The sequence below is a fragment of the Pocillopora damicornis genome, chromosome 14, assembly GCF_964200805.1.
Source record: "Pocillopora damicornis chromosome 14, jaPocDami1.2, whole genome shotgun sequence".
Classification (NCBI taxonomy): domain Eukaryota; kingdom Metazoa; phylum Cnidaria; class Anthozoa; order Scleractinia; family Pocilloporidae; genus Pocillopora; species Pocillopora damicornis.
The window spans coordinates 1066016-1089337 of NC_142683.1; the positions used below are offsets into that span (position 1 = coordinate 1066016).

General features: G+C 38.3%; 2 protein-coding genes and 1 long non-coding RNA gene across 6 annotated transcripts; 1 reads left to right on the forward strand and 2 right to left on the reverse strand.

Moving 5' to 3' along the window:
- Window positions 1-1295: 1295 nt before the first annotated feature.
- LOC149033900 (uncharacterized) lies at window positions 1296-4094 on the reverse strand. The gene is made up of 3 exons (XR_016183000.1): window positions 3825-4094; window positions 3191-3263; window positions 1296-1494 (listed from the first exon to the last, which is right to left on the reverse strand). It is a non-coding gene; the product is annotated as an uncharacterized LOC149033900 (long non-coding RNA).
- LOC113671503 (phospholipase DDHD1) lies at window positions 4001-12756 on the forward strand. Of its 2 annotated transcripts, none has more exons than XR_016182999.1 (11): window positions 4001-4609; window positions 5090-5217; window positions 5548-5599; window positions 5915-6043; window positions 7055-7309; window positions 7752-7858; window positions 8364-8786; window positions 9103-9249; window positions 9831-10110; window positions 10343-10622; window positions 11230-12756. XR_016182999.1 is itself a non-coding variant. In XM_089194177.1 (11 exons), exons 1-11 carry the CDS (start codon window positions 4210-4212, stop codon window positions 11388-11390), a joined length of 2307 nt encoding a protein of 768 aa, XP_089050303.1. In that variant the 5' UTR covers window positions 4001-4209; the 3' UTR covers window positions 11391-12756. The 2 variants fall into 2 exon arrangements, 1 of the variants encoding a protein (XP_089050303.1); XM_089194177.1 differs by having other exon boundaries at window positions 10398-10622.
- Window positions 11536-22564, reverse strand: LOC113671504 (fibroblast growth factor 22). Of its 3 annotated transcripts, none has more exons than XM_089194188.1 (5): window positions 22456-22564; window positions 17132-17286; window positions 14621-14885; window positions 13485-13591; window positions 11536-13182 (listed from the first exon to the last, which is right to left on the reverse strand). In XM_089194188.1, the coding sequence occupies exons 2-5, from the start codon at window positions 17144-17146 to the stop codon at window positions 12952-12954; spliced, it is 618 nt and encodes a 205-aa protein (XP_089050314.1). In that variant the 5' UTR covers window positions 17147-17286; window positions 22456-22564; the 3' UTR covers window positions 11536-12951. The 3 variants fall into 3 exon arrangements, with proteins under 3 accessions (XP_089050314.1, XP_027043517.2, XP_027043516.2); XM_027187716.2 differs by lacking the exon at window positions 22456-22564 and adding an exon at window positions 20652-20755; XM_027187715.2 differs by lacking the exons at window positions 17132-17286; window positions 22456-22564 and having other exon boundaries at window positions 14621-14947.
- Window positions 22565-23322: the final 758 nt, after the last annotated feature.

Genomic DNA, 23322 nt, shown 5'->3' on the forward strand with positions numbered 1-23322 from the left:
ATTAATGTGCATATATGTGAATTCAACAAATATTATATTTGGAAGTTTTAACTTTGAACTGTACCTTATAATAAAAAAACACTGCAAACGGTCAGTCTCACTGACTAAGGTTTCGGCAACTTTCTATCCTTGACCAAGCACTTATCATTAGCGCTGCAGGACGTGCGTTTCTTTGCGAGAGGATTTGAGACGAGTCTGGGAGAGGTTTGCCGGGAGTCTGGCACTAATATCAATACCAGACCCCTTGCAGACCTCTCGCTGGCTGGCGTCGCTAAAGGTCTCATACTTATCCCGCGGGAGCCGGAGCGATAATGACGAAGACTTGCTCGCAAGTTGGTGATTCTCGAGTGCGTATTTGTCGATAGCGACTGAATCTTCAGTGGAGCCAAGAAATAGAAAGATTTAAGGTGTTTAGCTAGTATAAGCTGCATATACCTAGGCTCTCACAAAACAGATAACGCTTATCGATTGAAGTGGGGATTCTGGCCTCTTTTGAGTCCTTTCCTGTCCTAAAACAAGGAGGTATACACGCACTACAAGCCTCTGGCCTCACTCTGAATTCTCTAACAGAAAGCGAGGAAGGCTACGAAAGCAAGAATGGTCTATTTTACAGTTGTGTGCTTGGTTGCCAAGCCTTTGAACAGGAGTGAAGCTACAGTTGACCTTGTTATGATACAAACCTTGCTCCTTTTTAAATGCATTTACTTTGTCATTATGCTAACTAGGTACTGATCTCTATCGCGACAAGGTCACCTTCAGCCTCACTCCAAATCAAAGGCTTAGCAACCAAGCACACAAGTGTAAAATGGCCTATCGATCGTAATACAATAAATGTAATTGAACTAAATCATTTAGAGCTAATATTTTAATTCCCGTAATAAATAGAGACTTTTTAAATAATATTTTTAAGATAATCTTCAGCAAAAATTGCAGTTGGGAAATGTTGCAAAACAGAGAGGGAAATCTCCAACGCACGAAAATCGTGCGTTCTACGTCATCCATGCACTCGTGTCAGCTAATAAGAAGCTATCATTTCCCTCAGCACATGATTTTGTACAGAAGCCACGGATAATATAGCCAGGGAATTTTAAACACGCACAGACACCCCGTCTTACCTCCAAGCTTTCACATTTTAATCCCATAATTGGGTATCTTTGGTGTAGTCTCAAGAGATATTCTCAATCAAAAAAAATTCCATCAACGGCGTGGGGCTTAGGCTGTTTCCTTAAGTAAGAGAGATTCAGTCCCTTATTGGCTGATAAATACCTCAGATGACAACTTTTGCAAGTAATTTCTCAAACGTCTCAACGCACCATACAGAAGTTTGCTTAAAATACCCTTTATACTGTTGATAATCCTCAGACATAATTTACGATAACAAAAAGGTCACATACCTTACCTATCTTGGCAGACTTGTGTCAAATTTTTTCGAAATCAACCAATAAATCTATCTATGCTTACGTGCTTGTCTGGATGGATCGAAGTCACAATCTTCTATGAAGAGATACAAAACGGTTTTTTTTAACCCCTTCTCTCCCAAGATTGCTAATTCTCCCTTACAGCTGCTACACATTTCCTAGTTAATAAGTTACGGGAATTTGGTGTTAGATCAAGATAACGACTTTTACGTGATAAAATGAAGTATTCCCATCACCTGTTAGTTGTATAATCTATGGATAACATGGGGAAAAGTTACATTTTGATTACTTCGCGAGTTAAAGGGTTAATTTACGATGAATTAATATCAATTCAATGAGCTCAGAAACATATTTTGGTGGCAATAAATAACAAAAAATGAATGGCAAACTCTTTGGGAATTAAGCTAGTAAGTTTCTGAAGAAGCTGTGGTGCTGCGTCGGTGGGAGAGTATAACAGGGTAATTTAGTATTATCAACTGAGTTGAGAACGTAAATTGGCCACCGTAAAGAGTTTAAAAGCTGACGTTTCGATCGTCAACCCTTAGTCAATCGCTCTGACGAAAGGCTAACACTTGCAAAGTCAGCTTTTAAACTCTTTGAGAATTACACAATCTATAAATAGAAACAAAAACGTGAAAAAGAACCCTTGATGTTTCTCCAGTTTTACAGATTTCCCCGACTAAACCCTTTTTATTTCTTTTGCTTAAAAAAAATGCCAAGACCATTGATAGCGCAAGAGAAAGTAGGCATCTTGGATAGATCCTAAGAAATACTGAAGACGGATCATGAACAAACCTTTTAGCCTGCCTCTGGCGATATCATTGTTACTTAAGGAGAACCACACAGTACTGTAATATATTATACAAACCTAGATCACGTGTCTTTCAATCCAGTAGTTCTGCATATCTTTTAAATACTGGCAGTTTTTTTTTTTTACACCAAAGGGCACAAAGACCGACTGAAAATCATGGTAGGGAAACATGGCTGTTAATCCTGGCTTTAACAGGAAAACAATACCCGCCTCTTCAAAATAATTAATAAACTGATAATTCCGATAAAGGCTTATAAAAACTGGATCACCAGCGGCTAAGTGTTTAATTGTTCCTGATAAGGACCCTTTTTGGCCCAACCCCACATGATAAGAACATGCGAAGAAAGTGCCTGACCTAAGACATAAATAGATCAAGCGGCTCCATTTCAACTAGCCAAGTGTAGCCGTACCCTCCCCCCCCCAAAGTAAAAAGGAAGCGAGGGGGGAGGGTAAGGCTACATGAAGGCTACATTTCAACCCTCGTTTTCTCAAGTCCGGTCTTCAATCGGTAGAGGAGCGTGGGCTCATTTCCCTAACAGCAACTGGTCAAACTTGCGCGCATGTGCAAACATTTCATGGCCGGGTATTGGCAGGGTAGCGTGTTTCAGCCTGTCAGACCCACGAAGTTTTACAGGACTGATAAAGAACCACACAAGCCAGTATTTCACGCCGTTTTAGAGCTATATTCAGACGTAATGGCAAATTAATCACAGGGTACTCGCAAATATATAAACGTATATGTTAGAAAAGTCTCAAGTTTTCGTTCTCCTTACGTTTGTTTCCCTTTGCAAATTCGCGCGGGAAATTGCCGCGGCAGGCCAAAATTCCTCTAACGCATGCCTGACGCACGATCGACGTGATGGCTGGTTATCAAGCCAAAAGATGACGCATATTTTATCATTTTCAACGAGCTTAAAACATAAATAACAGCATCAACTTGTGTGTGTAGAACAGCTCTCACCTGTGGTTTACAGAGGTCAATCTTCTTTCCTTCTTGCCATTCCCAATTGTAAAAGAGCACTGAAGTGAATTCACTGTAAAAAACACAAACAACAACTTCAAGAGGAACACACGTTATCGTTTTTGAAATATGACCTTTCCAGTCTGTATTTGAAACCCAAACCACCTTTGATCCGACAAATTCACCTCCCCCAATGCCATTTTGCCAGCGTGACCCAGAGTGCTTATCTGTCACGCAATTTAAGTAGGTTAAAAAACTCAGTTTAAATTGCGTCAGGGAATGGACTAGTTTCGCCTCTATTCTCTTGAAAGCTGGCAATCTAGAATGTTAAAAGAAGTAACATTCATCTAACAACAGGAAAGAAAATACAGAGGAACACGCCGGCACAGTCGAGCCAGCTTCTTTGATGTACGTTCCAATTTCTTCATGATTCGGCAAGTAACAAAACTGAAAAGAACCAAATCGACTTGAACCTAAGTCAGCAGTAACTTGAAAGAATTGATGGAGAAGTTCATCCCTTGCCTTTGATTCAAAACTTTTAATCTCGTACCAGATTTCAAGTTTCCACCGTGCGTTTTGCAATGTCATCTGTTATGTAAATTATATATGGAAATAATGCGTGACAAAAACTAACCTTCCCATTTCGTAGATCCAGGTGAGGATGCCTCTTTTTAAGCACATCAACGTAAAGATCAACCGCTTTTTCCGAAGCTCTCTGGAGCTTCCAGAGTTTTTATTTCTGGAGGTACATATGGTTTGCGTTACTTTCGATTCCGCCATCTTGATTGATTCGCAAGCTCCTCACGGTTCGATCGTTTCAAGAAGACTGGGAATAAACATAAACGAAAATGGCGTAAGACAGTTTCCTCTTTACTTTTACGAAGGAAAAATAATTATTTATAAAATTCAGCTGGGGAACTTATGACATAATTTACGGTAACTTAGTTCATTGGTTTTTGATTGATTGCTGCTTTGATCTGAAATTCATTGGGACGTGTTTCAGTCTCAAGTGAAGAGAAATGAGTAAAATTGGCGAAGGTCCTGAAGAAGGTGAATCTTCATCTTCCAATTCCAAGAGAAGCGGATCACCAAGTAAACCTCCAAGACCTCCTCCTCCATTGAACTGCTCGAAATTGCAGCGTCCTTCAAGTATTGAAAAGCATCTAGAAAATCTGCAGCCGTTAAAGGCCGATCGAGTTCGCTGGTTTGTGAAAGAAGACAAGAAATGGATTCCTTTTAATGGCTCTGATTCGTTGGCTATTGAACGATGCTATCGTCATATCATGGCTTTTGAGAGCCGGGTTGAGGAAAGCACAAAGCTCCTCAATACTTCTCCGATTTATGAAATGCCAGTTGTCAAAGGAGGCTTGTATGAGGTGGATGTTGTTGGTAAAGAATGTAAACCTATTTACTGGAAAGGTAGGTGAAGGTTGTGAAAACAATCGCTAAATCAGCCTCAACCAATAAATGAATAAAAAGAACGTGCTGCGTTGAGGTCTTGATACAACACAATACAATGTATTTCATCATATCTGTCGTTCTTTTCACAATAATAAAACCAAAGCCAGGAAATTTAACGGCCTATAATCAAGAGAGAGAAAGAAAGAAAAATGTTTGCATGGGAGAAAAACAAGAATTTGAAATAAATTGATCTTGAATTGAATTATGTTTGTTGTTCATTGATACGAAACAAAACAACAAGAAATTAACATAGAGCTGATAATGGTAATAAGCACCAAAAAAAATAAGTGAAGTTTGCAGAATGTCGTCAATAGAGTTCTTTGCATGGATTATTTGAATTGCACAAGATATTTTTGGCGGTATAGAACAGGGATATTATTATATTGCTGGTGAGATGAAATTTGGTTGAATTACGATTTAATTTCATTGTTCAAATAGATGACAGTCTGCCAGTTTGTCGAGGAACTTGGTTTACTGGGACCTCTTCACTTGATACATGGCAGCCTCTTGGTGAGACTGATAGTCAGCAGATTGAAAAGTCTCACCAGAGTATGCTTATGGCTATGGTGAGTCAGTCACCGGCTTTTGCTATTGTTGTTGTTTTCATTTGAGGACAGGGAGCTGTATAATAACACTCTCTAAATTTCAAGGAATACCATGTGGTATCCTCAATACTGAGCTTTTTTTAAATTGTTGAATGCAATAGAAATTTGGATTACCACTCTACTAATGTGAAAAGAAATAAATCCTGAACCAATTTGAATGGCAAACCATCTATTTAGGGTCAGTAAACCATAATTAATCTATTCAGCCACAAAAAAATTAGGAATTTTTGCAGTTATTAGGGTGTCTCCAGGTAAAGGATGAGGAAACCATTTATTATTTTTGTCTTCAAGGGTTTCCAAGTAGGAATAAACGACAATGATAAAGCAGCTCCTGAAAGGCAAGGTGAGCTTACTCTTAAAAAATATTGTATACAGCAATATTGTATATTGTAAAAAGTCCTTGAGGGAACAAAATACAGAGTTTTACAAGAGCTTTGCCATGCACATGTTTTGAATAAAGTTATTGTGTTAAATATACATTTAAAACAAAATTAGTGTATACATTGATCATGCATAAACATATGCCTTTTGTCAGAGGCACTTAACTGGGGAAATGACTTTTAGAGCTTACTGGTTCAATCCCAGCTCATTTTCATTTTGCTTCTCTGCCTTATTGTTTGACTAGATGTATGTTTGTTTGGTTTCTTTATAACTACAGTACTCAGCCGACTCAAATTGAAAAATTGTCATGTGGAATGGAATGAAATTGGTGATGTGTGGTTGTATTGGGATGATGTCAAATCCAGAATAATTAGAAATGTTGGTGAAAGGATTGGATTCTCATCAGGTAAAGAAACAAAAAAAATTACCAAGAATGGAGTACAATCCTACTCGAGGGGAAGTGGCCATACTTGTTGTGATGCTATAAAAAGTACAAAGGACCCAGCTGGTCTGCCACATGTACATGTGGCCTGCTTATTTCACCTCATTTGACCGTGATTTCCAATGAAAAATTTTACAATTATGGAAGAAATTTGTGTAGCAGCCATTCACAGGTTTTTTAGTTGAGGTGAAGTCATAATTCATGCATAAGTAACCAGTTTAGATGCATGAATGGATTCTATGCCCAGGATTTGCTCAAAGATTCACATGAAAATCGTGGAATAACTTCGGGATTTTAAATGAAAGATTTCTTGTCTTGTGCATAATCTGATGAAACAAAACAGTGTCCATTATAAAGGGGGTCAGTTTCTAAGGAAACTGTGGTGCTGTGGCAGTGGGAGGGTACAACAGGGTGATGTTCAAAGTATTATCAACTGGGTTGATAATGTAAATTAGCCACCATAATGAGTTGAAAAGCTGAAGTTTGAGCATTAGCCCTTTGTTAGTGTCCATGATAACCTGGCCGATTACTCTGTTATATATGCCAAGTGTAATTTTGAAGTGATTGATAGCCTTGCTTTTATAGAGTAATTTCATGCTCTGAATACGAGATTACATGTCATGTCCATACAACTGTACATGCACAAAGTAATGTGAAAGATGCAATGGATCTACAGCTGCCCCACTAAATAGGAGGTTCAACTTCTGGAAGGGTCAAAAGGAGGGTGGAGTGAGTAGGAGGGGGGAAGTGTGGGTAGGAGAAGTGTGGGGTGGGGTGGGGTCATTGTGGGAAAGACACCAAACTTTGACTGAAAACCTGTCATTACCAGAAGTTCAAATAATTACCAACAAGCGTAACAAGGAAGCCTGAAAAAAAGCCAGAGAAGGGGGTAATCTAAAATGGATCAGCATCCTAAAGAGGGGGAGTTCTAAGCAATGGATGCTGAGTAAATGGATGTTTACTTTATTGCATCAGGCGCTGCAGCACAGATTCACCGCGGATACCACACAGTTGCTGACCCTGCTGACAAACCTCCTGACATATCTCATTTGATTTTTGTGGTTCATGGAATTGGACAATTAATGCACATGGGCAATATTGTCAAGAGCTGTGTTAGCCTTCAACAGTGTGCTGTAACAGTTTTAGAGAAACATTTTACAGATAATCCACCTAATCAGCGATTGGAGTTCATTCCAGTGGAATGGAGATCATCACTTAAACTAGATGAAGGTAAAAAAATTCACCTCCCCAGAGGTGATGTTGAGAGATGTGCTCTTCTAACAGTTAACATTAAAGTCCTTAGATCTGGTTTTCAATTCTCCCCTCTAGCTGCTACACATTTCTTGGTAAGTTAGTTGTAAGAATTTAGTGTTTAATCAAGTTACAACTTTAACCTGATAAGTTTGAGTATTCTAATTAGCTGTTTGCTGGACAATATGTGGATATTTTCTCTTTCCACCCAGTGAAATGAAATGGGGGCAGTGAAATGAAATGAAATGAAATGTGATGGGGGCAGGAAGGAGGTCGGTTTGGTCTGGCACACCAGTGAGTTCTTATTAGCTTAGTGGTAGAGCATTGGGCCACAGGAGCAAAGATGTGAGGTTCAAATGGTCATTTGGAACAGATATATTTTTTTGTCTCATGCTCTTGTGTAATTTCCACTTCCATCAAGGTACAATTGAGAGCATAACACCTGCTTCAATATCAGGACTCAGGAAGATTCTTAACACCAGCATGATGGACATCATGTATTACACGAGTCCATTTTACAGATATGAGGTAAGGGGCACCTTACCTGTTAGCCCTTTGATCCCCAAGGGTTAATAGAATCTAAATTAACTTTACAGTAATGCCCCTAAATCACACATTGAGGTCAAGAGAAAAAGGAAATGATCAATAACTGAAGAAACTCTCGGTGGTCTTGACATCAAATTCTCCTTCCCAGCACCTTTGGAAATGTGTAAAAAATTATATGGAGAATATGCATTCTGATGTCAGACTGTAAAAGGTTAACTCTTAAGAGTGACTAGCAGGTAATTTCTCCTCATAGTTTCACTTTACAATCAAATGTAAAGGTTACAAGAAAAAAGGAAATGATTCCGTAGTCCCTCCCTCCACACAGGATCACCAATGGGTGCGTGCAAAAATTGCATTTGTTTAATGGTTTGAAAAAATGTCAATCAGCTTGAAGGTTTTTTCCAGAACACATTGTTGAACAGACTAGAACCTTGAGTAAGAAAATGTGAATGACGTGACTCCAATTTGATTTTGCATTCTGTTTCAGATCATTGACAGTGTAAGAGATGAAATGAACCGTTTGTACACCAAATTCTGCTCCAGGAATCCTTCATTTGTGGAAAGAAAGGGCAAAATTTCGATAGTAGCCCACTCGTTGGGGAGTGTGATTGCGTACGATATCTTAACACTTTGGGACATCGAATCAAGACATCTTTCTCCAGATTCCACAGAAAGCACTGGCTTTCTTACAGAAAGCCTGCAGTACTTGCGGTCAATAACCAGCATGACGAGTAATGAGAAGAAGGAGTCTGGGCCCGAGGGTAAGAGGAAAGAGAATTTACGAGTTGAACTCGCTAAGGCTCGGAGCGAAGTGATGAGGCTTGAGGCTATGATGACAAGTGAGGTGGAACACGAGAAACAAGAAGCTGAAAAAACCTCAGGCGAATGCCCTTTAGCGCTACGGTTCAAGGTAAGTTACCAGGCCTAGTCTCGCACCGAGACCTTTCACGGCCAAGCGGTTCAGTCACACGATGGGACCTGGGCACACGATTAGACGTGGGCGTGAAGAATTTCAGGGGATCTTATGGTTTTTAGGTAGAACAGAGGGTGGATCAGTAGTCGTCAACAGAGTATAAAGGGGGAAAAACGAAAATTGACTGCGAATTAGTTGCCAATTAGGGGGAATCATATTATTGATACAAAATCTGATAGAGGGATCAGATAAATTTTTTTGTGACGCAAAGCTGAATTTAAGCAAGTTTCCCACCCAGTTTGCGTTCTTTTAGGTTGAAAACTTATTCTGTGTGGGATCGCCGCTGGCAGTGTTCTTGACGCTACGAGGGCTCAGACCGCAAGACGACGTAGAAGATCACGTGCTACCAAAGTCAGTTTGCAAACGTGTGCTGAATATTTATCATCCAGCTGACCCTGTGGTGAGAAATTACATTATATAAAGATATATTTAAAGTTGTTATAACTTGAAGTCAGTGGTTGAAACCGTATTGTGTGACAATTTGATTGAAAGCAATGAATACTTTCATGTGATACTGTTTATTGTGCTGCACAAGGTGGGTCTAACTTTTAACGCTAGAGATGAGATCGTAACGTTTGACCATTCGAATGAAAGCTACAGAGCAGTACTTTCATAAGGTGTTGATTACTATGATTTACCGGGTGGTTCCAACTTTTACTGCTTTTATAGATTTTTAATCTGGGACCGTCCTCAAGCTTCCTCGATATATTTTCATGCAGCTAGTGTCTGATATTTTCTTTCCTTTGTTGTTGTTGTTTTTTTTTTCAATCGTTGTGAATTTATTCACGGGAAAGTAGAACCCAATTAAATTTGCGAAGCTCCCAAGCGGCGGCTTCGTGGCTCATTTGGGTGGTGGAGTTCGAATCTCGTCAAAGTCTGATTTTTTTCCAGGCTTTTCTTCTGCAAATAGCTTGTCTTGCCTTTCTTTGCTTTTCTAATTACTAATTACCATAAGAATCAATTTTTTTTATGTATAAACAGGCTTACCGCTTAGAGCCTCTGTTAAGTTCAGACTACAGCAGCATTCCTCCGGTACAACTACACCGCTACGACAGCAAACAGACAGGCTACACTGAAACCAAACCAGCTGGCAAGTCTGCCAAGTGGGGAGCCCTTTTAGCGGTATATCGAGCTGGTTTTTCCAAACAGAAAACAGACGATGAAGCCAGTGATCGATCAAATAGCCCAAACAGTGAAGCGGAAAGTACAGATGAAGAACTCGTGGTTGTTCACAATTCTGCATCTGGGGAAAGCGTTGAAGGTAGGAACTGGTGAAGAAGAATTTAGGTTCCAAAGGGTTTCGTTTTAAATGGAATGAAGGTGTGTTTTTTCTGCAAAACCTAATAAAGTTGCTCAGCGCGCTGCATGAGGTTTACATGTCGAGAATTCTCCTTAACGTTATTGGGAGCTTTTGTGAGTGCCTTAGCAACGAGTACCTCAGCTCTAACCAATTCTGTTTGACTAATTTACAAGCTGAATAAATTGCCTTTTAGCGTCTTGGTGTTTCCTTTTAAACACATCTTTCCTCATAATTTCACCCTGCATTAGCGAACGGTGTAAACGACGAAGGAGCTACATGCAGTATCACCGACGGTGGCTCATCGGCTTCTTCCAAGCGGACGGGTTGGATTGCGAGTATCTTTGGTTCTTCTAAACCCCTCACGGCAGGTAACTCCGGCCAGGAGTTGGAAGAAACGTCAGAAACAGATGGGGGTGTCAAAAAGAAATCTGAAAAAACGAAAAAAGAAGAACACCTCTCAGTGCCTTCGAAAGGTAAGTAATAAATAAAAATGTGATCAAATAAATCAGTGGAATTAAACACTGGCTCTTCGTTTACCGTTTTCTGGTCAAACTTGAATTTGGAGTCTTTGCCTTTTTTCCAAGGGGGGGGAGGAATGGGGGGGGTAGTAGGTAGTAGTGGGAGGAGACACTGATATCCAGGAACGGGGACGGTACACTTAAACAGCGCAGGGACCCCAAAAACGGTACACTTAAGCAGCGCAGGGATCCAAAACCTCCCTCTTTTTATCGTTCCACGCCATTACTGTGCCCCGTTTACCACGCCATCAACACGAATACGTTTTCGTTTGAAAATGCATAATTTGTGAAGCGTTCTAACCCGTAAACGCTGATGAGACTTAACGGTTAAAAAGTGAATGCGTCTTCATGCTGTAATTCCTCTGTGGACAAGTGAAAACGGAGGCTTTTTAAAACAACAGAGAAAAAATGCGCCACGCACTGTTGCTTTCGTCCGTGTTTTGGGTGTTACAGTGAGAACGATAGTCGAAAACGCACTAAAGTGTATGCGCTCTCTCGTAATTTCGCCAAGTTTCGATATCTTTTGCCAACACAATCATCTTGTCCTCCTTAACACTTTCAGTTTTGAAGGAACGACTCGACTACACTCTACGGGAGGGATACATGGAATCTAAATACTTGTCTGCGGTCACGTCTCATACATCGTACTGGTATTCATGTGATGTGGCACGGTGCATCCTTGAGAATTGCCTGGATCCAGCACAAAATTTGGACCAGTCTTAAGAACGTGTGAGATGGTTGGATAAATTATTACATTAACAACGCAAGTGCCTGGGATCTGCGGTAATTTATTTCGGGTGGTTAACTAGGAAAAAGGGTTTATTATACTATTTCTGAAAAATAGTCCAAGTAACTGGAGACGAGGGAATGTTTTGTCAAATTTTATTCATCATTGGTTAGTTACGCATGTAAAAGTACTTAAGAGGCATTATATTTATTTACCTGTCAGTGTGACTTGAAAATTTTATAACTCGAGGTGATCTAGAGTTGAGTAGCCCTGCCTTTACTGCAGTTTAACCCTTGAATTCCCATCAGTTACCAAGATAGAATTTCTCCTTACATTATCAATACAATATCAAGCAGACAAGTGATGAGAACAAAGAGAAATATCAATTAGGGGATTACTGCTCAATCTAATACCAAAATCTCCCAACTAATATGAGAATTGTTTGGCAGACAATTAGGAGAATTACTAATAAGATCTTGGGAGTGAAAGAGTTTTAAAAAAAGCTGGAATAGGTGCTCTAGGAATATTATTTTGCGAAAATTATGTCATAGGCTCACATAAAACTTCTTCCGGGAAAATGGCATTACGATAATGCAGTATGGGAGAAGTGAAGAATGTTTTGAGATATTTTTTATGATAAATTGTAGGAGACGTAGCACTGACGAAGTGAGGCCTTGACAACGGCGCGCGCACAAGCTTGAGAACGCCGTTGTGTTATAAACACGGAGTAAAAACGTGTAAACTACGTCGCGAAAGATTCGCGCGTTTGTCGCGGCCTGATTCCACAATTTTTTCCCCCTTAATTTGCCATGGACAATACAAACTTGTCGGGATGTAAAAGACTGATTGAAGAGCCAACATCGACTAGTTTGTATGATTAACATGCAACTTCTTGCAGCTGATGAGAGCCGACAAAATTATCACTTGGATGAAACTCCAAATTCTCCTGACTAATTTACAAGAAATATTGAGCTGCTGGTAGTGAGAGTCGCCAATCAGATCTGGAAGATTAAGAATTTTAACGTAATTAATTGCGCGCTCCTGTTCTGGAACGTAAGTCTGAGATTTGTGGGATTAATGTTAGCAGCCCTCATGCGCAAGATTTGATAGAAATTGCCTATAACAGATTCGGTTGCGATTAAGAAGGATTTTCCCTTCACTAGGTATTAAAACTATTTTGAATACATTCTAAATCTTAGATTTTAAAATCTTTAAAACAAATAAATAGTTTATCTTGTTATTTCGTGTAAATATGCGACAAGCATTTTGTGTACTAATGTAAAAAACTGGCTAGTATTTTAACGCATTGTGTTGCACTGAAAAATGTCAAGAATGGTTCAATAAATATATGGTACAATTGTACACTATGTTCTTTTGCATATTTAAATTGAATCTCCTGTAGCGAACCTTCTCGTTCCTAAGTCGATTTTCCACTTGAGCGGAAATATGGAGACCTGGCTCGAGATTTGGTAAGGAAGATGACGTTATGGTTTGACATTGTTAGGAGTCGAGGCTCGCTTGATACCAGTCCACACCCGCTGTTTCTTGTAGGTTACGTCAGCAATTTGGCGTCGCCCGTTGGTTACGATGTCTTGAACAATGCATAACCATAAAGTGTACTGATTTGTGCTTTGATGAAGTCTTTAAAGCGTTTTTTGTGGCGCCATTTTTCTTCAGCGCTAAATACATCAGCCTTTTCGTTTTTCTGTAAGTTCTTTCAGACCAAAATACAAAAAAGTCATTGGGAAGGAGTTCCTGGACGAACATTGTATCCAATTTGTGACTTTTCTGATGATGGAAAGTAACAACGTCAGCGTTTACATTGGAAAATTTAATTCTAATGTCTGCGTATACCCCTTGGGCAGTTGAGTCGTTGATTCGCTGGACTCAGAAGGAGGTCTGGGCCCAAGACCTAACCGTGACATTGTACTGTGTCCTTGGCAAAGGCATTTCATTTTCACTTACAAGGAGGCAAACGGCTGCGGAAACAGCCTCGTGACCAGGGCCTTTCCGCCCTCTCCAACTTTTCAAGGGAAAAGCCTCGGAAACGAGGTTACGCTTCGACAATAAAAAATATTTTATGCCCTTACCATGGTAGTATAAACTTTTCCAGCTTTATTGATAGCCACATACAATCCTGATTCTACATGCTTTATTCTTATTAGGCTAGTTCCACAAGACTGAAGCTCAAACAGACCTGAAACAATAAAAAATGGGGTACATTAGCAGCCGGAGAGCGATCAGGAGATCTGGAATTTTAGCAGGTAACATTATATTTCTAACATAGTGCGCGCGTCTCTCCCATTCTTTCATATCCAGCCATCATATCTCTAAAAACGCACGGCCGTTCAAGAATCGACGAAGCTAGAAGAAGTACTTCGAGAAACTCTTGCGCTTCTTGCCTACCTCCCAAACTTCTCGCGTGCACCCTTACCTCGAGATAAGCACGCTAAGCTTGGACTAGCCAGTTCATAATCTCATACCCAGCTCCCACCGTATAACTGTAACTGAAATGTACACCGTGGAAGGTCAAGGTACAAGATTTGCCTGCTCTAGGTGTTCAGTTATATTAGATGAAAGTCTAAAACAGAGCGATGGTAAAAGCAGAGCGAAAACTAGGGAAGTTCACTACCCAACCCGACCTAAGCCCTCCTTGCTGTTACTCTCCACGGCCGTTTCCTATCGCGCTTGATTTTACTAACTGAACGCCTGGAACAAACTAAGCATGGAACAATTCTTAACCAACACAAATATCGAAAATTTTAACTCACGCGATCAGAGATCATGTTTGTTTACTAAAAACCAAAATAGGATTATATTTGATGGGGCTCATTTCCCCCGGGGGTGGTTTTCATCTCCAATATGTGAATAATTATTTTATCATTTTACGCCAACAATGGTTATCGTGACTTTGCCTGAAAACCAAAATAGTGTACTCTGTAAAGGTGGTCATCTTTCCCAGGGGGGTTTTTCCCTTCTATTATAAACAATTATGTTAACGTTTCACACCGACATTAATTATCGTGACGTCACTTGAAAACCATTCACAGCTGTTAATCCCTCAAGGACCAATTTAGTCTGTTGATATTTATACAATAACAATCAAGAACATGAATATGTATTTACTTCGGAACAGTCATGCATTCCTTGGTAAAAATTCTCTGACAGCGTGAACGTCGTGAAGTGAAGCTGTTTGTAAGATTTCTATAGTCGTATTTGTACTTACATCTGTTTGTCAGCTGACAATAAGTGTCATTCACCCCTTGCAGTGTTCCATTTGACAAAACCGCCAGATGAAATCTCAGTTTACTCCAGAGTCGAGCTAGTCTCTTGTGAGTGGGAGCTGCATTTCCGTCGCAGCTTCCTCTTGGATTGAAATACGTTGGTACTTTGTATCTCCTCGGTTGCAAGCCGCTTCCACGCAGTTTTATTCTTGAACTTACGCATGATAGTCTTGTTGTTATAACAAACACGGTAATAGATAGAAATAGCTGGCGACCAAACAACATATTAAAGTTAGAAATGACCCTAATGGAGACTTAACTGTTAATACAAACAGTCTCTCAGGTCCATCAATTTATATATCACAGTATTGGACTGGGAAAATTTTCTGCGATCGTGGTAATATCTTAAAATTGTCACAGTTGCATGACATAGGTCACGGTTAGTACAGCGTGTGAATTTTTAGCCTACATTCACTTTATTTTTTTTTCTTTGTTTGCAATCCGTTGTGATGTGCCTCCTCTCTGGTTCTATATTTCTTTGTTTTGGCCTTTTTGATGTGTTTTTGTATACCCTAACAACCGTTCCCTTCGGGGTTCTACTTTACATCAAGTCAATTCACTATGACGCAGAGCTAGTCCGAAAATATCGTGAAGTAATTTAGGCTGGTGTCACGTTGAATGTTCGCTGCCTGTCTTTGGATTGCATTTAAAAAATAAAGCAACTTTACGCATTCGCTTAAGAATGTAATTTTACATTGTGATTTTTGATCTTTTTGTTTACAGATCTCTAAGTTTCCTAGAAAAGAAAACGAAATCAGTGACAATTTTTTTTCTCTCTTGGGTATTTCGTTAAAATCTAAAATATTAGCACACGTAATTTGTCATCCCTAATAGGAACGCGAAAAAAGAGTCGACGTCAGATTTCTAATTTTACCACAATTAAACGACAATAGCATTGTCTAGTACCTATATTTTAACCATTTAACCAAGATTTCAGCGCACCATTAACGTCATACTATGGTCTTCACGTGCTCAGCTGTCAAACTAATTTGCACGTGCGAACTTAGTACCCTTAAAGCCACCGCGTGATTTTAAATTTCCCTAAGAGATAGCACTTCAGTTGACTGATCACGGAAAAAATGAAGCTAGACAAATAAAAGATGAAAAAAAAAAAAAAAAACGCCTAAGGCGGGTACAAAAGTAATAACTACGAATCCAAAGTTCTAACCACGGATCAAAAGTTGTACCTACGAATTCAAAGTTATAATTACGGGTCCAAAGTTATTGCTACAAATCCAAAGTTATTAATAAATACCATCATGGGATCTGCCGTCATTCCTTTGAATGCGTCTGAGAGGCTCTTAATGAGGTTAACCATTAGCCGTAAACCGTCAAAAACAGTTTAGCCGTAAGGAGGCGTAAAAATTGACAAATATGTAATATTATTCTTTTAAAAAAAAAGTTCACCTTGAAAGGTAAAATTTGTTCTTTTAACCGCAATGGAAAAAAATTAACGGTCAAAATTTTAATCGTTGGCGGTAAATGTCATCACCCCCTTCCAGACTACCGTAGAAATTAACAAATTTTTACGTCAGTATCCACTTTTTTCATTAGTTTAGAGTGCCACTTAGAAGTCACAGTAAGCGACATTATTGAAGTCAGAATCGGCCAATATCTTATTCGCAAGAAACGATGAAACAAAAACTATTATTATTATTTTGCAATCAGTAGCTGCTATACTACACAACTACAAACTGTTTTTTCGACGTGGCTACAGTGTGACTCAACTTAAAGGTTTTGAAGAAGAAAAATTTACGCAAACAAGTTTTCAGTTGAGATTATTAAGTATCAGTTAAGTTCTTGCGATATTGCGGCGTTTGAAATCACATTTTTGTAGCAGTATTCGAAAGCAGTGTTCTTTGCAAAAGTAGTTTCAAGCTTACCAAATATACAAAAGAAATGATTTGGCAATTTTAGGGTTTAGTGAAAGATTTCCCTTCTTTAAAAAATGCCAACTCTCACTATTGATTAATTCAAATAGAAATTTAAAACAAAATTGAGATATTTCACAGATTCTTCACCGAAAGATTTGGTGTCTTACTTAACACGAGTCTGGACTAAGACGAAACTAGCATGAATTTCGGTAAATCCGCGAATATTTGTTTTCATGGTACACGTGGCATGGTATTTGAAACAAACTTAAATACGACCGTTAGCATGTCAGTGTAGTTGTTGCATCTAATATACCAGCGAAATACAGATTGTTACAATAATACTGGATTTGTTTTACTCATACTGCTTCCCCTTAAGTTTTTTACCTTCGTCTGCAAAAAGCAATGTTTAGCCTTTTCTAATATTATACTTATGTTGCAATTTTCGATCTTCAAAGCGAAGACATTTTTTTCAACAGACAGTAATTATAAGTTAATTGAACTATTAACTAAGTGCATTTCAACACAACAGTCTCAGTAAACTTGAATATAGCGTCAAAAATTATTTTTACAAACACTTACCATTCTAAATTCCATTTGACTGAGAGAGCTCTTCTCGCTTTTGCTTGTTCACCTTTAAGCTTGTCCAGAAAAACTGCAGTTTTCCTGTCGCCCCCAGACTGATATAAAGCCTTCCATTACCTCACAGGGCGTGTTACCTCACTTTTGTTTTGACGCTGTATGAAATAAAAGAAAACATTTCAGAAATTTCGTTTCTATATTATGCATAATTCGGATCCTTTCTGCGTAGAAGCTTTATTTAAACGTGTTTTTGCGGTGTCGTGTTTTTTAAAAACCGTTAAGAACACTCGAATATTTCTTTTTGCCGCAAATCGACTGTGCTTTTGTGCGTTTAAAGGCGAGCCGTGTCTGAGAGATAAAAGGCTTTTTGTTTATGTTCGACTTGAAATTTCATGGTCTACAGAGCACACTGACTAAAATGGTTAGAACAATGTTTACTTCCAAATACCGCGCTGTTTACTTCTAACTATGCCGCATATACTGCCGGTAGTAAAATGTACTTTAGTGATTTCTAGAAATGATTCTGTGCATATTGCTTAATAATCTCGCTGCTAAAACCGCATATTGGGCTTCGATACATAACCGAAAAGTAAGCAAGTACGTTGGATAATTAATTACGGCCATTATTCCTCCATTATCGTTTATCGTCAATAGATAAATAAACACCTAACTTTGACTCACTTCCTCTGACAATTTAAGAGCATTCTTCTAACATTACCAAATTTCTTCGGTGCACTCAGCGGAATGATATTTCCTGTATACCTGAGTTCGTTCAAATGCTTCATAAAAGAGAACTGCTAAAACATTCCATGACAGATCGATTAGTAGCGTTCAATTTAAGTGCGTTGCCGGCAAGCTTTTGAATGACCGCATATTGCGTTTCGCCTGCGCATTTCCAACAGAGAAAATGTTCTACAAGTGATACAAACGCGTCAATAAATGTCAGCCGGAAGAGTTTGATAACAATATAACACTTTTGCGGTCAATAAATTAATGGTCTTCGTCTTCATTGTTGATATTAGCGGATTATACAGTACTTTTCCTTCTGAAAACGCCGACTGTTTGAAGTTCTTGAATAGCTTGCCGTCTTTTTATGGAACTAAAACTCCATGATCGGTTTTGGCAAAGTGGTAACTTCGCGGTCTTTGCTATTGTACAAGTGCCTCTGTTGTCGGTCTTTCCTAAAAGCGGAGTGTCTTTGAGCATTTTAATAACGATATTGTACACCCATATTCCTTCAACAAATACCATGAAATGTCAAAGCAAACAAAATTGTACAAAGTAAATCTTTTAAAGTCCAGGAATCTCGACAAGTATGTTTTCAGACGGATACCAAATTTGTGGAAACAATATGAAAATAAATTAAAGCCAATTTATTACAATTACATTGAATTGCTGGTCTTTCTATCACAGAAAACAAAACGACAAAGATCTATATTAACACAACGTAATATGACCTGGGATCACTAGATGTTCAATGCTTTGTACTTAATTGCTTGTTGAGTTTTAGGAAAAAGGTATTTTGCAATTCTATAGCCGTTCTCTCAAGAATACCTAAGATTATGAGAGGGAAACTTGGTTTCGAAACTTTCTCATCAAATTTTAAGTGGTACTTAACTAATGGGCCAAGAAAGATAACTTTCGGTAAAATACGTATTTGGAGAGCCGGAAATTCTCTTTCAAACCTAATCCACTTCAAAATACTTTGTTATTTATAAAAACCGCGGTGTCTGAATCAAAATTGTGTTACAATATACGGGCTTGCACATTTTTGGTTTGCACGTAAGCACGAAAGCTGAAATCTGGAACAGCAGGAGTTTATTTAAGAAACTAACTTTGCAGAACTTATGTCATGATTAAAGGTTCTTGCAAAGTTGCCGATCAGAAGTTAGCTATGCATGCGTGACTCGTCAATCTTTCCAAAGAGATTGCGTGACACTTGGCAAATATATCTCTTTTAGACATTTGCGCTGCAGACTTAAATGCCCACAAAAATGCTTCTTCGCGCAGAAATAAATGAGTACTGCGGTTTTGCTTGCCTGATAGCATTTTTTCAAGACTGAGAAGGAAATAGTTTTGTGATGACTTGGCGACCTCGGCAAGTTTGTGGCTTGCCGTCTGATCCGAAAACCTTGTGCCCGGAAACAGCAAACCTCAGTGTAAAATTCACCAGCACTCGTATCTAAAGTAAAATTATCGTCAAAGAAAATTTTTTCATAAAAACATTTTCGGGCTAAACGAAAATTCCTCTAATGACTACATAAAGCCATCCTGGGTGGTCCGATCTTGTAAAATCAATATTTGATATTTGATCAAAATTTTTGTTTTTCAGAGTAGTATCTCAGATCAATAGATCCAGAAGTTTCCACGTATCTTTTGTTCATTTCATCTTGACCTTTATTCTGGTATTGAATTGGGCACAAGTTTCTCGTTATATCGAATTATTTTGTGATTTTTTTTCATTTTTAAATTTGTAAAAAGAATTTTCGCGAGTCAATCTAGGGCTTTGGTGTGAAAACATGGCTAACGCATTGTTTATTACTGCCATTATAGAAATGTGTTTTAAGTAATTGTATAAATGAACAATTAGATGAAAATAGAACAATTGAAGTAGAAAAACTGATAGATACATAAATCGGTAATTAGTGTAGTCTTTCAGAAAATAAACTTGCAAACAATTGAATGGTCTCTAGAAAACTTTGTACTGCAGAGATAAATACCATAACACGCGATCCTAAGATTCTACCCTTACACTGCTACAAAATTGTAGGAATTTTATAGGATGAAATAGGAAACATAACTAATTGTATCAATTTTCGTCTGATGAATGTTAATAAATATCGCGGCGGTAAGCGACGATTCTTTTACCTTTGGAAAACTAGATTTTTAGAACTTATTAAAAATACAGAACGACGCGAAAGATTTTGAGAAGTTTTCCCCAAACCATGATTTTTGGCACGTCTGAGTTTCTTCGCTCTGTTTGGTTTCCAATCTAGTTTTTTCTATTCCGTTGTCTGTTTTTTTCCTCTCGCTGACAGCACTGAACAGTGATGATTTACAATTGATTTCTGAGCTAAGACTCGTTTCGTCAAATATTTTTTACCACACAATATAAAAACATTTGTCAAACAGAGTTTGGTATTTTTACATGGATGAACTGAGAGAAGATAAATTACTTTTGACCTTCGTTTTGTTTCGCTTCGAATCAGCAGTTGTCTTGCTCACTTTTTTTTTTGATCCATCAAACGACAGCTCAAGAAAGAGGAAAAGCGACAAATTCTGTCTGTCAAGTGCCATATGAATCGTGCATTGGAAAAAGTTTCATAGGCTCTCTGATGAAACGTTGAGGAAACCATTTCCTGTTCTTATGGTCCGTGATGAGTAATAATCCCACTTCTGTACTGAACACCAGAAATAGCACGTATTCCAGCTAACACACACACGAACATCGAAACTTTCATAATTAGGTAAAGATTCGCACGATAGCCATAGTAGTTTACAAAAAGCTTCATCAACATACCTTAGTTTCAACGAATTTGAACATCAGTCTTCAATCACCATTTAATGGAAAGTAAAGGAATGTCAAAACACTCAATTTATTTTTACATCCCTGATCTGTAAATATGCCAGGCATATGTTCAATTTCTATCAATAGCTCATTAGTTTACGAGTGACAATGACGATATTTCCTCCAGGATCCTGTAACGCGCGTATGATAAATAACCACAAGATATAAAATATATGTAAATTCAGTGATATGTGACTTATCCCATGGCTAAGCGTGCACTGTGTCACCATAAAGACCCAAGTTGACAGATTCTTTGTGAACTTTGTACAGTTTATGAATCTAAGAAGCACGGCAGCCGATTTTCCTGTGACCTGTTGTGGAAATCCTCTCAGAAAGAAATTAAAATTAAGTGTTTCGGTCGACTAAATCTGGGACTGGTTACAGATGTCATGGTCAGCAGAAACCAGATTAAGACTTCAATTTTATATTTGAAATCAAATATCACATGCCACAGCTACAGTCTTCAAGAGTTTTTCAGCTTTTTTTAATCGTAATTGAACAACAGACAAAAAAAGATTCAGGAATTTCCTTTTACTGATTTAGAAAAGGAAAACATTTCAAATCTACTTAACTTTCGAAGAATTCAAGGCTGTGACGCTATAGACAGTATGCAATTGTCCTTGATATTTTCCACGCCCATTTTGTTTGAAGCATATCGTTCAATCGCGGAACAAGATTTTGCAAGTTGTAAAAAAAACAACTGTCGGCAAACTGTAAGTACATTAAAGCACAACGTTCTTTTGTCAGATTCTGAGAAACCATTCCTAATATGTTAATGAAAAGATAACATAGTTTTCACCTACTTGCTATGACTTGGAGATTCTTTTCAGTCTCAAACGCAATTAACCTTTATAGAATATGAAGAGAATCAAATCCCTCGAAGGTTTTTTCTCTCTTTTGCCATTATGATAAACGCACGCTTTTAGCTTGATTGTTCAAATGGTCGATTCCGAGAAAAACTGAAAGTTACATTTTGACACAGGCTTGGCCAACATGCAATTTGCATGCAGCGTCTTGTCGTGCGGCCAATCCGGAATGCTGAAGATATGCAATTAGCTCAGCATTTGCATTTATGAGGTCAATATCTCTTGCTGGTTAATGCATGCTTCTGCCGATGCAATAATGCAAATGCAGGGTATAACCATGTTATATCGCTCAGCGTCCACACTCATGACTCACAGAGACGGTTTTCTTTTGTATTAAAACCTGATATGTTCACCTTGTGATTGTTATTGTTTGTCTGTATTTTTACATACGGTAGATCTTATTTAGCTGGGTGAATGCCAAACTCTGTGTAATAAATTTAGATTTTTGATTCAAAGTTTTCGAGCACATCGCAAAACCTTATGAGATAAAACTTCTGCCTGAGATATGCCAGTACATTTCACTCTAACCCGTGTAATTTATTAAACATCCAAAAGAACTAAGTTAACCTTTGGATTTAATCAAATAACGTCATTACTTCTTGCACAACATTAAAACAGATCGTTCCTGATGATCCAAGCCAATTAAAGCTTATTCATCAAAATTTCAATGTACTGCAAAGAGATCCGCTGATCTTAAAATCGCGCAATGAGTTGGAACAGAACTGTTCTTCATCATTCAATGAAAGGCAGTTCCGTTTAAACTTTGCACGCTTACATTTTACGAGCATTGCTTTCTTAATGAATAGGCACAGCATTCAAAAGATTTCTATGTATTCTTCTTCATTTTCAACACAATGTTGCAATTTTTGTACTTACATCATGCCACTAACCTTGGTAAACTACATGTCTCTGAGTTTCCACGCTGTATTCGTTGATATTGAAAAAACACTCCAGGATTCCTTTGAAACTAAATGCTTCACAAGAAGCCCTCAACTGTCAAAGACATAAAAAATGACCCTAATTCCTAGGGGTTGTTGGCGTTTCGGGAAGAGAAGTGTTGAAAGTAGATTGATTGTCTGACAACTGCAATGACCTAATTGGTTATACTGTTGGATTTCATAAAACTGTCACAAATATTATTCAATTAGTATTAAGAGTATTGTTGGTGGAGACAGTTGGAGAATTCTAGCTTCGATCAGATCATATTTTTTCAATCTGTACCTTTTAAAAAGACTCAACAGTGAACATTCAAGATTGTAAGTTTAAACTCGACTGAGTTTTCTTGTCTTAGGACGTCGTGTGAGATGTCAGAATCCTGCTGACAATAGAGTAAGGGGATCCGCAAATCTCCCAGAAGAGTAGCGCAAAAAATCTGTCTAGGAACAAAATGTCCAACTGAGTGTTTAATTTTGATCAGTGTGGTGGCTAATTTAGACCTGAGATTCTCAAAACAAGCCAAAATCTTGCGGTATGTTGCCCGTCATCTGATTTTGGTCAGTCTAATTGATTGTTTCTGGCGAGACTTAAATCAAAACGCATAAATCACTTGATCCAAGTTGTTATCAGATTGCGTCCGGGTTGTACGATAATAAAGCTTTAGTTACTTAATCGCTCTATGAGTGAAAACATATTTGATTCAATAAATTAATTATATTCAAGTTGTAGTCACGAGAAAAAGGAATCTTCTTCCTCTCATAGCACAGCTGCTAACTTTTTAAATCAATCTTGGATGATAGCGTGATCTTCTCTCTGATGTC